General features: G+C 44.5%; 1 protein-coding gene across 5 annotated transcripts; it reads right to left on the reverse strand.

Annotated features, from left to right (window-relative positions):
* Positions 1-1,955: 1,955 nt before the first annotated feature.
* Positions 1,956-11,608, reverse strand: LOC129860943 (targeting protein for Xklp2-B-like). Of its 5 annotated transcripts, none has more exons than XM_055931895.1 (17): positions 11,510-11,608; positions 11,050-11,185; positions 10,206-10,343; positions 9,972-10,104; positions 9,538-9,621; positions 9,370-9,411; positions 7,384-7,494; positions 6,979-7,088; positions 6,756-6,901; positions 6,432-6,603; positions 6,138-6,276; positions 5,587-5,806; positions 5,071-5,337; positions 4,596-4,742; positions 4,281-4,392; positions 3,624-3,790; positions 1,956-3,009 (listed from the first exon to the last, which is right to left on the reverse strand). In XM_055931895.1, the coding sequence occupies exons 2-17, from the start codon at positions 11,162-11,164 to the stop codon at positions 2,899-2,901; spliced, it is 2,214 nt and encodes a 737-aa protein (XP_055787870.1). In that variant the 5' UTR covers positions 11,165-11,185; positions 11,510-11,608; the 3' UTR covers positions 1,956-2,898. The 5 variants fall into 5 exon arrangements, with proteins under 5 accessions (XP_055787870.1, XP_055787869.1, XP_055787873.1 ...); XM_055931894.1 differs by having other exon boundaries at positions 3,624-3,811; XM_055931898.1 differs by lacking the exon at positions 10,206-10,343 and having other exon boundaries at positions 3,624-3,811.
* Positions 11,609-11,878: the final 270 nt, after the last annotated feature.

Here is an 11,878-nt window from a genome sequence, read left to right on the forward strand (position 1 = left end):
GGGTGTCCCTGGAGCAGCTGTGCACGGTCCTGGTAACCCCACACATTCAAAAAAGGGAGCGTCTCCCTCGCACAGCAGCCTCTGCAGCGTTTGTGAAAGCTGTTCAGGGGGCTAAATCTTGTCCTGGTCCACCTGAGGCTGCAGCCAATTCTGCCCCCCAAAGGACTGTGAAACAAATACTATGTGCCGCAGAAATACATCTGCAAAGTCCATGCACATGTAACGGATGTGAAATGGCTAGCTAGTTAGCGGTGGTGTGTGCTAACAGCCTTTCAATCGGTGACGTCACTTGCTCTGAGACCTTGAAGTAGTGGTTCCCCTTGCCCTGCAAGGCCTTTGTAGAGCGATGGGTAACGATGCTTTGTGGGTGACTGTTGTTGATGTGTGCAGAGGGTCTCTGGATCGCGCCCGGGTCAGGGCGGACTAAAGTTAAACTGTTACGTTGATGCTGTTGACCCAGATCACTGGTTGCTGTGGAAAAGGAGGTCGAAAGGGGGGTGAGTGTAATGGATGTGAAATCGCTAGCTAGTTAGCGGTGGTGCGCGCTAATACCCTTTCAATTGGTGACGTCACTTGCTCTGAGACCTTGAAGTGGTGGTTCCCCTTGCTCTGCAAGGGCCGCGGTTTTGTAGAGCGATGGGTAACGATGCTTCGTGGGTGACTGTGGTTGATGTGTGCAGAGGGTCCCTGGTTCGCGCCCGAGGGGACGGACTAGTTATACTGTCCCACATGTGCTAATTAGAGATGATTGATTTATGTTCTTCACGTTTTTGTTTTGTATCTATTATCTTATTGTTTATACTGCTGTGGGTGGGGCAATGGTAAAAAAAATGGAAGACTAGTATTTTGTAGTTGAATTCCTCATTGTACAGTATATAAGAATATATCACTGTTGGCAAAAAAGTTCACTTGTTTCCCTTCAATAAAATGTTTTCAAAACGACTTTGTCACACATCTGCTACTTTCTTAGGCTATACAAGTGCTATCTCTTGCAAAAAATTTTTTTTTACACCTATGCAGTACCTTTAGGAATAATAATAATCCTCTACTTTAGTAAAGAAAACAATGACAGGTGTGTTGTAATAAAAACGAGTGGTGTCCACTGATTAAACCCAGATAAATCACAAAGTTTGATGAATGACAAGTTGTTTCTTCAAGCAAATTAGATTTGTGGTTTAAAATTCAATTAAGCTGCTATATTTTAGGGGTTTAGTGAAGGCAGGTCATTTTTGACCCATAGGACAAGGGAAGTATACAGAATGTTTAGACTATACAAGGGTTAATTGACCCCCCCATAAACATAACGGAGATATACCAGCTGTGCCAGGTCGGCCACGTCCGTTGACTCATCCAGCTGTAACGCTTATAATTCACTGGCTTGTATGCGAAGCAGTAATTATTTCAAAACTTCTCCTGCCATGTCACTGAAGCGTCATGAAAGTGTTTGATGAAAGCAGTCTGTATAGTTTTTTGGGGCCTATCCCCCACCAGTCATATCCGCAGCAGCAGGAAGAATTAAGTCCGCCACAATAGTATGGGGCTTGCCTGTCCTAGCCACTCGGTAACTCAACCTGTAAGACACTTCTAGCCACTTCATATTAATGGTATCTGTTGTTTATGACATGTCTGCAGTTTTGCCACAACACAATTCCACAGACATCTCATTTTGTAAGAACGCAACTGGCATACTGACTGCAGGAAAGCCACCAGATCCACTGCCAATTGAATTTCTCTACCATAAGTCGCTGTCATTTTAGAGAAGTTGGCTATACGTCCAACCGGCCTCAACCGCAGATCACGTCTATGGCGTCATGTGGGCGAGTGGTTTGCTGATGTCATCCTTGGGGACAGTGCCCCATGGTGGAGGTGGGGTTTTGGTATGGGCAAGCATAATCTACAGACACAATTGCATTAGTGATGGCAAAGTCAACACACAAAAATACCGTGACAAGATCCCGAGGCCCACTTCTTTTAATGCACTGTATATCTGTGACCAGATGCATATCTGTATCCCAGTCATGTGAAATCTATAGATTAGGGCCTAGTGAATACATTTCATTTGACTGATTTGCTCATGAACTGTAACTCAGTAAAAAAAAGAGTCAGTTTTTGTTTGTTGCTTTTTATGATCTGGTTCAGTATGCAGATATCACTTCAAAAGATAGTAAGGCTGTCAATTCTGGTGTATGAACTAAATCTTTACTATATTAAAAGTAAAAACTTTATTATACATAATTGAAATCGGACAGTAAATCAGTATAAACAAAAAGTACAGGCCATGTACAATTAAGATGGGAATGAGAAGTTAATGTTTTATAGGATTAGAAGTAGTTACTTAGCTATACATTAACACACAGGTTTGTGAATTGTCCCATAATAGCATTACACTTTGGCTAGTAGAAAGGGGTCAGAAGCTAATTTTCCAACTAACCTGTTCTTGACGATACATTACTTCCAAATTGAGCAGAAAAGTATCTTATGTTCAGTTGCAGGTGGTTCTCCAAAAGCAAGCGAATATTCAGAAAGAATACAGCGCATGTATTTTACATCGTTCTACACGAGACATTTCTCGCGCAGAACGACGTGACCACGTCGCATAGAAATGTGTAGTTCCAGAGGTTGGGAAATGCGTGTCTGGCAGCTAAAATGGCAAAGACACTCCCCACTAAGGGCAAAACGTAGGATTTCACCAGCTCTTAACAATATTATTTTTTCTTAAGAACCACCTGCAAACGTGTCAAATGTACTTTTCTGAATCAAGGACGATGAAAGTATAGACCCTTTCTACCAGTCAAGGTATAACACTACAGTGGACGAATGCACAACCGCAGTTAATGTACAGCTACAAACTAATAAAAAAGGCAGACATACATACACACGAAACCTTTCCCTCAGCCATCACATGCGAAAACGGTCAGAAAAGTTGGGGGACTGGGGCACAGTTAGTGTGACGTCGCTCTTCTTCAGCTCCAGCAGTTTGTAGCGTCTGATGGGCTGGGCTTTGTGGACCTGAGGGACAGAGGGGACATTAAGACGCAGTTGAAACACCCACACACCAAGGTTCAAGCAGGGCTTCTGTTCCAACAATTCAAACATGAACACCTAATTCAACTATATCAAAAGGCCAAAAAAATCAGTTGTATCAGGTATGTTGGTACTGGAGCATACACATCTTAAGTAGGGTAAACATTTAGTAACAGACAAATGTTTCACGAAGAAATTCAGGTAGTCCCTCCTAGATTATACCCAAGGAATAATACCCAGGAGTGTGTGTGCTGGAACAAAAGCCAGCACCCCATGTAGAGAAAAGGGTTCATTTCAATAGCTCTGGTTTATAATGGTCTATGGACACCAAGTGCTACCATACTGCAACAATTTTTTCTTTCTGTTTTGATTCACATTAGCCATTTTACTGTAAGTTTGACTAGTAACGGGAAGATTGCAAGATCTTGCACCTGAACAAGGCAGTTAACCCACTCTTCCTAGGCCGTCAATGAAAATAAGAATTTGTTCTTCGCTGACTTGCCTAGTTAAATAAATGTAAAATAAAAGTTATTATAAGTGCGTAACCAAAATTTCTTTTTTTTGGGGTGGGGGGGCTGGTCTAAGGTTTGCATAGTTACCTGCTCTTGGCGTAGCCTGGCCATTTTCTCCTTCTCGCACTCCTCCAGCTCCATCCGCTGCGCCTCCTCCACGCGAGCCCTCAGCGCCTCCTTTTCGCTCACCGCCCGCTCAAACTCCAGCCGCTCTTTGGCGCGGCGCTCTGTGGATAGCTGGAAGACCTCTGGAACTACGGAATTATTAATGTCTTCTAAAAGAGTGCCAAGGAAAAGGGGTTGGAAGAGAAAGAGGGTGGGGGTGAAAAGGGTTTTGGTGGGGAGGTGTTCTCAAAGGTGGGAGGAAAATTGGAAAGTAAAAGGTGGGAAGCAAAAAGAATAAAGGGTTAGTGGTGCAGAAGCCAAGCTCAGTGTTTCCCAAACAAAGCCCATGTAAAGGAGTAGGCAACCCTGATCCAGCAATTAGAGACTTAAGAAAAACAAGACAGTCATTCGTAGTGGGGGAAGAAATATGCTCCAGTTCGAATGATACATCCTTCCCCTGGAGATGGGTAATGATCCAACAGAACTGCTCAGGGTGACATGTTGGAAATCCTTAAATAAAAATGGTGGAAACATTTCAGGGGTTGAATAAAGAAGTCTAACAGGTTCAGGACCAGGGTTGTCCATGGCCACCATAGTGCAGAAAGCAGAGGTGAGCGAGGCAGTTGTGGTCATACGTACCCAGGACTGAGCGGTTCTCTTTCTTGGGCATGAACGGCTCTTTGTGAATTGCCGTGTTTGGGCGAGCTTTGAAGTTGGCTGCCTCCGCCTGGTGCTTCTGTTCCTCCTTCATCTGAGAACAAAACGGAGGAAATACTGTATGGGTGGCAGGGAATAGGATTTTGTACCATTTGTTGTAAACATGCATGAAGACTGACACTCTGGCACCAGAATCAAACAATGAGTTATTCCTTGTACTGTATATGGTCAACGTATGAAAGCAACAGCATGACGTTTCAGACAGAAGGGCATGAATTCATCAAAGGTTTGTCTTACCATCTGCTCCCAGCGGTCATTCTTGGCGGCTCCCCGCTCGTCGAGGAGCAGCTTGAAGGGCTCAGGCTTGGTGGGCTCAGCCACCTTCTTCTCTGGCAGGACCACCGCATGGAAGTCTGGCAGTGGCTGGGCCTTGAACGTTGGCGCCTGAGGGGTTAAGAACATTAAATAAGTAACAGACAACCATTTAGGCTATATTGTCTGACCAACACCTAGTTAGGACAACATTTCCTAGCTCTACAACTTGCAGCAAAAGGCTATCATTCTTAATCCCAAACAAATATTGATTCTTAAGTCTTACAAAGCGTCCAAAAATAAAAACCTTTCTCTCCGCCATCTAATGACAGGCAACTGCAATGCCATTAGTGGCATCATTCATGTCTACCCACATTAGGTCTACCCATATTGATAGAATGTAAGGCAAATGATACACGAGGAGAAATCTGAACAATTTTAAGGCAGTTAGTGGGGCTACCTCTTCGTGCCTCAGCTCCTCCAGCCTCTTCTCTTTCAGCACCCGCCTCTCACGCTCCCGCTCTTCAAAGGAGAAGGGGCACACCTCCACCTGGGTCTTGTCCTGGAGCTTAGGCAGAAAGGGCAGGCCAAAGTGGGGCACAGCATGGGCCTTGAGCGGGGCTGGGGGTTTCACCTCCTCCACTTTTCTGTCCATGCACATCCTCTTCAGGGCCCATGCAGGGGACTCTGGAACAGTGGGACACTGCACCTTCTTTTCCGGGACACCCTGTGAAACAAAAGGTGTGAGTAGACCATTAATAACGGAGCATTCACATCTTATATACAGTCAGTGTTATACCAGTGCTAGAAAAGATAGTATGGAGGTAAAAAAACTGAAAGCCTCATACTACTAGCCTGGGTGCCCGTCTTCAGTTCTCCTTTGCTTAAGGAGCAGACATGAAACAAACTGTACAACCAATTCAGTGTAAAAATTGATGACAATCCAGTAAAAACATGTTGGTCCTGTAGCACTCACCACCACCTCCTCCAGGATCCTGACCGGCAGCGGGCGGGAGCGGAAGGTGTGCTGCACCTCAGGCTCATCTGGCTTCTTGCTGGCTTGCCGCTCCACAAGTCTCCTGTCCATATGCATATGGAATACCTCTGGGTGTGTGGACTCCTTCACAGTGGGCTTTTTGGGGTTCAGTGCCCCCTCCAGGATCTTTCTGTTCAGCTCCAGGGCCTTGAACTTAAACCTGGAATATACAGGACAGAGGTGGATTAATTTATTAAATGACAAAGTATTCTGAACATTGCAAATAGCAATAGAATAAGTAGACACAATTCCCTAGTCGAACAATCATATTGGTTCTACACAATGTATTACTATCTGCAAGTTCTGTCCTTCTGAACAGGCCTCCGGCTGAAGGTTGTTGGACTATGGATGAGCTGGAGCAACAGTAAACGTTTTGGCTTTGTTCAAGTCTCATTGGGAGTACACACGGGTAAAAGTAACCCAACAGTCTAATAACTACTATGCAGAGGGTAGAAGGATAGAGTGTGAAGAAGCCATAAGTGTGGATTCACTGTTGGAGTTTCTGGAGCTCCTCGACCTCCAGCTCAGCGCTGCTCTTGACCGCCGTGGGACGGCTCCTCTGTCGGGTCATGAGCTGAGGGGTGTGAGGGTGGGTGATCTTAAGCTGCTCACTCTTCACAGGCGATGGGCCTGAAAGATATGATATCATATTGTAATTTGCTGCCACCCCCCTCGTCACACATCTCATGAATCCCAGCCATGCATACAGTGAGCACATCCCAGGGTATGCTATGTGACTGCCACTCAGCTGTAATGTACAACAATGACAAAGCTAACATACGCACCCCTCTCCTGGCTCTGTCGACTACGAAGGTGGTAGCGGGTCGGAGTCCGTTTCTGGAACAGCTCGATCTGTTGGGCCATGGGCATGAAGGGGACAGGGTCCGCCACCTTCCTCTTGCTGCCAGTGGACAGGTTGAAGGGCTTGGGAACAGTGGCACCCTTCGGCGCCTTGGTCTGAGATGGAAATAATTCAGAAGATGAATTAAAAGAAACAAATCAAAAATATGTCTGGTGAATTGGCAACCAAGGTAAGTGAAAAATCATATTTGTTTGTGTGAACCATCCTTTTAACAGCGATGTGGCCAAACAGAAAGCTAGCTACTTACGGGGGAGGACGGGTGCTTGCGGAGCTGAGCAGTGAAGTCCACCTCCATGTGGGTTGATGCAGTGCCTGCCTTGACACGTCCATCTGTGCTGAAGTTGAACTCTTTGGGTACAGTGGTGGCCAGAGCCAGCTTCTTAGGGAGCTGACCTGTGTGACAAGATGAAATCCCCCTTAAGTCAGGAAGACTTGCAACTCTTCACTCGTAGAAAGGAAGGGGTACTTACTGCCTGCCAAGGCAGCCTTGTAGCTGGCCTCGTTCCTCTTCCGCTTGTCAGCCACCTCCTTCTGAAGAGTCTTGATGTGCACCATCTCCTGCTGCTCAGAGCTCTTATTCCTGGGTGAACACACAATCTAGGGATATTAACCTTCAAAGGCAGTCTTCTACAATCCTGGTCCTAGAGAAGCACTGGTTGTGGAGGCTTTTGTCCTAGCCATGTGCAAACACTTGGTTAGTTGCATAAGGTATTACTGCTATGGCTATAAGACTGTTGGATGTGCCCGGGGAAATGTAAACTCAAATTCCTTAACGTAGCCATGGACGAAAGGACTGACAGGCTTGTCGGCACCAATATCAGGTCATGGTGCCTCCTTGACTAATTGCTTAATTCATTAGTGATAGAATGCCTTACTGTGTGGTGCTCGTGGCTGCTGCAGCGGGCCGGGCCTGGTTGGCTGCTCTGGGGTTGAGTCGCACGCTAGTACGGACACTACCACTGCGCCTAGGGGGTAGTGATAAGCTCCTGGGAAACAGACAAACCAAGACTGTCTGGTTACTTTTCTCCACAAGACAATTGGTCAAGGTTAATTATTAAACATCAGTCCTTACACTAAAAGCGTATGCCATGCAAAGGTGACAAAACTATATCTGCATGTGAAAAAGTAACAGTGGGGGGGCAAAAAGTATTTAGTCAGGCACCAATTGTGCAAGTTCTCCCACTTAAAAAGGCGAGAGAGGCCTGTATTTTCATCATAGGTACACTTCAACTATGACAGACAAAATTAGAAAAACAAAATCCAGAAAATCACATTGTAGGATTTTTTATGAATTTATTTGCAAATTATGGTGGAAAATAAGTATTTGGTCAATAACAAAAAAGTTTCTCAATACTTTGTTATATACCCTTTGTTGGCAATGACAGAGGTCAAACGTTTTCTGTAAGTCTTCACAAGGTTCACACTGTTGCTGGTATTTTGGCCCATTCCTCCATGCAGACCTCCTCTAGAGCAGTGATGTTTTGGGGCTGTTGCTGGGCAACACGGACTTTCAACTCCCTCCAAAGATTTTCTATGGGGTTGAGATCTGGAGACTGGCTAGGCCACTCCAGGACCTTGAAATGCTTCTTACGAAGCCACTCCTTCGTTGCCCGGGCGGTGTGTTTGGGATCATTGTCATGCTGAAAGACCCAGCCACGTTTCATCTTCAATGCCCTTGCTGATGGAAGGAGGTTTTCACTCAAAATCTCACGATACATGGCCCCATTCATTCTTTCCTTTACACGGATCAGTCGTCCTGGTCCCTCTGCAGAAAAACAGCCCCAAAGCATGATGTTTCCACCCCCATGCTTCACAGTAGGTATGGTGTTCTTTGGATGCAACTCAGCATTCTTTGTCCTCCAAACACAACGAGTTGAGTTTACCAAAAAGTTCTATTTTGGTTTCATCTGACCATATGACATTCTCCCAATCTTCTTCTGGATCATCCAAATGCTCTCTAGCAAACTTCAGACGGGCCTGGACATGTACTGGCTTAAGCAGGGGGACACGTCTGGCACTGCAAGATTTGAGTCCCTGGCGGCGTAGTGTGTTACTGATGGTAGGCTTTGTTACTTTAGTCCCAGCTCTCTGCAGGTCATTCACTAGGTCCCCCCGTGTGGTTCTGGGATTTTTGCTCACCGTTCTTGTGATCATTTTGACCCCACGGGGTGAGATCTTGCGTGGAGCCCCAGATCGAGGGAGATTATCAGTGGTCTTGTATGTCTTCCATTTCCTAATAATTGCTCCCACAGTTGATTTCTTCAAACCAAGCTGCTTACCTATTGCAGATTCAGTCTTCCCAGCCTGGTGCAGGTCTACAATTTTGTTTCTGGTGTCCTTTGACAGCTCTTTGGTCTTGGCCATAGTGGAGTTTGGAGTGTGACTGTTTGAGGTTGTGGACAGGTGTCTTTTATACTGATAACAAGTTCAAACAGGTGCCATTAATACAGGTAACGAGTGGAGGACAGAGGAGCCTCTTAAAGAAGAAGTTACAGGTCTGTGAGAGCCAGAAATCTTGCTTGTTTGTAGGTGACCAAATACTTATTTTCCACCATAATTTGCAAATAAATTCATTAAAAATCCTACAATATGATTTTCTTCCTCATTTTGTCTGTCATAGTTTAAGTGTACCTATGATGAAAATTACAGGCCTCTCATCTTTTTAAGTGTGAGAACTTGCAATTGGTGGCTGACTAAATACTTTTTTGCCCCATTGTACATTGGCACAGCCACTAATGACCAACAGCCAATGTTTGTTTATAATTCCAATCCCAAAAATGAAGAGTTTTGACCATGCCAAAATAGCCCCCTCTAAACATTTTCACCATGGTGGGAAGGGGGAAGACCCTCCAGTTGTTTACCTTCTACGTGGGCGAAAGGTTCTTACAGCAGTTGGGTTTGAGCTGTAAACAGTTAGACTGATGACTACAATGCTTACATCCAGGGCTGGATTTAATCATCCTAGGCACAAAGCTGCTCATAACAATAGACAGGTGGCAGAGGGCAGGATAGTGGAAATGTTTACAGACCTCCTCAGCTTCTTAACAGGTGGTGCAGCTTCAGGGGCTGTGTGCTGTCCTTCATTGCTGGCTGCATCTTTGCGTTTTGACACCCTTCAGTGAAGAAACAGGATTGCTACTTGGAAGCATACAGTTGGTTGGTCTAATGCTGACTAGTTAGGTCAAAGACAACTGGAACTTCATTTACTCCTGGACTGGTCTACAGCTAAACAGGCAGAAGCTTGTTTTGGAACAGAGACAATACTTTAGAGTAAAAGTTTTTATCCTTGTGATCTTTCCTTTTAACTTTTGCAATAAAAAAAATATTCTGAACACCCATGAATGTAGCAGGACGAAAGCTGCACTAAATGATCTATCGGTTTGTGAAAACTCAATTTGACCAATGTAGAGCCTCACAGAACTCTCAAACAAGATGTTAGCGAAGTGTTCTAGAAACAAAATACCTGCGTGGTCGGGCAGGCGGTCCCTTTGGTGGGGCAGCTACCGGCGCTGGCCTATTTCCCCAGGATGTGACAATGTTGGAGGACGTGCTCGGGGCATCTGCTGTGGTGGGTACTGAGGATGTGCTTGGGGCTTCTATTGTGGAAACATTAATAATTAGCACATTACACAATGGTCAGTCAAACTTGTGAATGTATCTGGCCTAGCTAAATCACACAACTGTCTAAAGTACCAACCCGAGTCGGAGTTCTCTTTCACCCTGGGAGATACTATCGCCCTGGGCAAGTGTGCTTTGGGGGTCGCACCAAATGGTATGTTTCTGTTTGGAGTGGCAAGATGGCCAAACAGTCTCTCATCCTGGCCAGCACATTGGTCTGCAGAGCATCAAATGATTCAGGAATACATTGTGGGAATTCAAGAACTTGGCAAGTTTGCCACTTCAAAAGCATGTAATCAGGCCCCCATTGGAGCATGCTGACAAACATTGAAATGCATGCATTCATCCTGGGAAGCACCATTCTTACTAGCCTGGAGACCTGAAGTTGAATTGCATTCAGTCAGCTAAAGTTACCTCTCAAGACCTCTACAAGCCAGTATATTGGATAAAATGGTTTCCTTGCAGTTGGTCCTTCTGCAGGTAGGATTGTGAGACCATATTTCCACCGGAAAGTGTAATTACATAAACTTTAGGGCATTAAGACTTCTATCACCTGAAGCATGCACAGGAGCTCTACACCCATGAATGAGTCTCCTACATGCATTTTAATATTGTGCACATGCTTCAAGTGCGTTCAGATTTCTGGCACTTTGAAAAGTTGATGTAATTATATTTTCCTGTGGATGGATATTGTCTCATTCCTACCTGCAAAAGGACCAAACACACAAAAAAACGGTAAAGTTAAAATATAATTTTATTCAACATTGACTTGAAGTCGTTAGAATAAACTTTCCTGATCCAAACGATCATTTATGCCCTCACATTTGTTATTTCATTGAATTCTACTTGAGGCTCACGTAGAATTAAATGACATTCAAAATATTGTTCACAAGTACGCAAACATAGGTTGCTAACTATCTTACCAAACCAAATATCTGCGTTGTCCTCCGTTTCCAATGCTTGGAAATCAATGACATGTGACGGTGCATCGAATTCGTAGTGACTAGCCGATTCACTCTGCCCCATCTCAGCATCCATCACCGCACCTATTGTCTCTGCCTAAACAAGCAGATTATGCATGATGTGAGTTGTTCAAATGGGTCTAGCAGAGTTAGTTAGCTAAGGTTATTCATTCACAAACACATTTAACTGCTTAGCGACAAAATATACGTTATTACAGCAAACACCCGAGAGCTAACGTTATATAAAATCCAAATGAATACAAGAAATTGTGTACTGAAGTTAACTATGCAAAATAATGTTAGCTAGCATCAGTCGACCAGGTAACGTTAGCTAGCAAGTAAGTTTACTGTAGATCAAAATTATCTGGGTAAATTAGATACAAAAGAGATGTCCATTAAAATACAAAATATTATAACGTACCTCTTAAACACAACCAACACGTAATAGAAATCGAGTGAGCCGTCAGGTGAACGGCAGTGTTGCGAGCGCAAAATAACAAATGAGTTTTGGCGTAACCGTTTAAAGTTTCTCGCCATTTGAACCAGCCAATCAACAGCCTCGTCCAGATCAATCGGTTTTCCATTGGCTCCCGATTGTCTACGTCACGGTATACTCAGGTTATATTTCCGGTCACGTGAGGAGCTTCTGTAACTTTTTTATTTTAGCTTTGTTTAACTAGGCAAGTCAGTTAAGAACAAATTCTTATTTTCAATGACGGCCCAGATGGAACAGTGGGTTAACTGCCTTGTTCAGGGGTAGAAGGACAGATTTTTACCTTGTCAGCTCGGG

The sequence above is a fragment of the Salvelinus fontinalis genome, chromosome 8, assembly GCF_029448725.1.
Source record: "Salvelinus fontinalis isolate EN_2023a chromosome 8, ASM2944872v1, whole genome shotgun sequence".
Classification (NCBI taxonomy): domain Eukaryota; kingdom Metazoa; phylum Chordata; class Actinopteri; order Salmoniformes; family Salmonidae; genus Salvelinus; species Salvelinus fontinalis.

Bases quoted from the DNA above. Each gene is read 5' to 3' on its own strand.
- LOC129860943 (XM_055931894.1), bottom strand. From the start codon at position 11,164: ATGGATGCTGAGATGGGGCAGAGTGAATCGGCTAGTCACTACGAATTC. The intron at 10,344-11,049 runs GTAAGATAGTTA...GATGCTCTGCAG, and splicing joins CAACGCAGATATTTGGTTTG to ACCAATGTGCTGGCCAGGAT. The intron at 9,412-9,537 runs GTCTGTAAACAT...AACTGTTTACAG, and splicing joins CCTGTTAAGAAGCTGAGGAG to CTCAAACCCAACTGCTGTAA.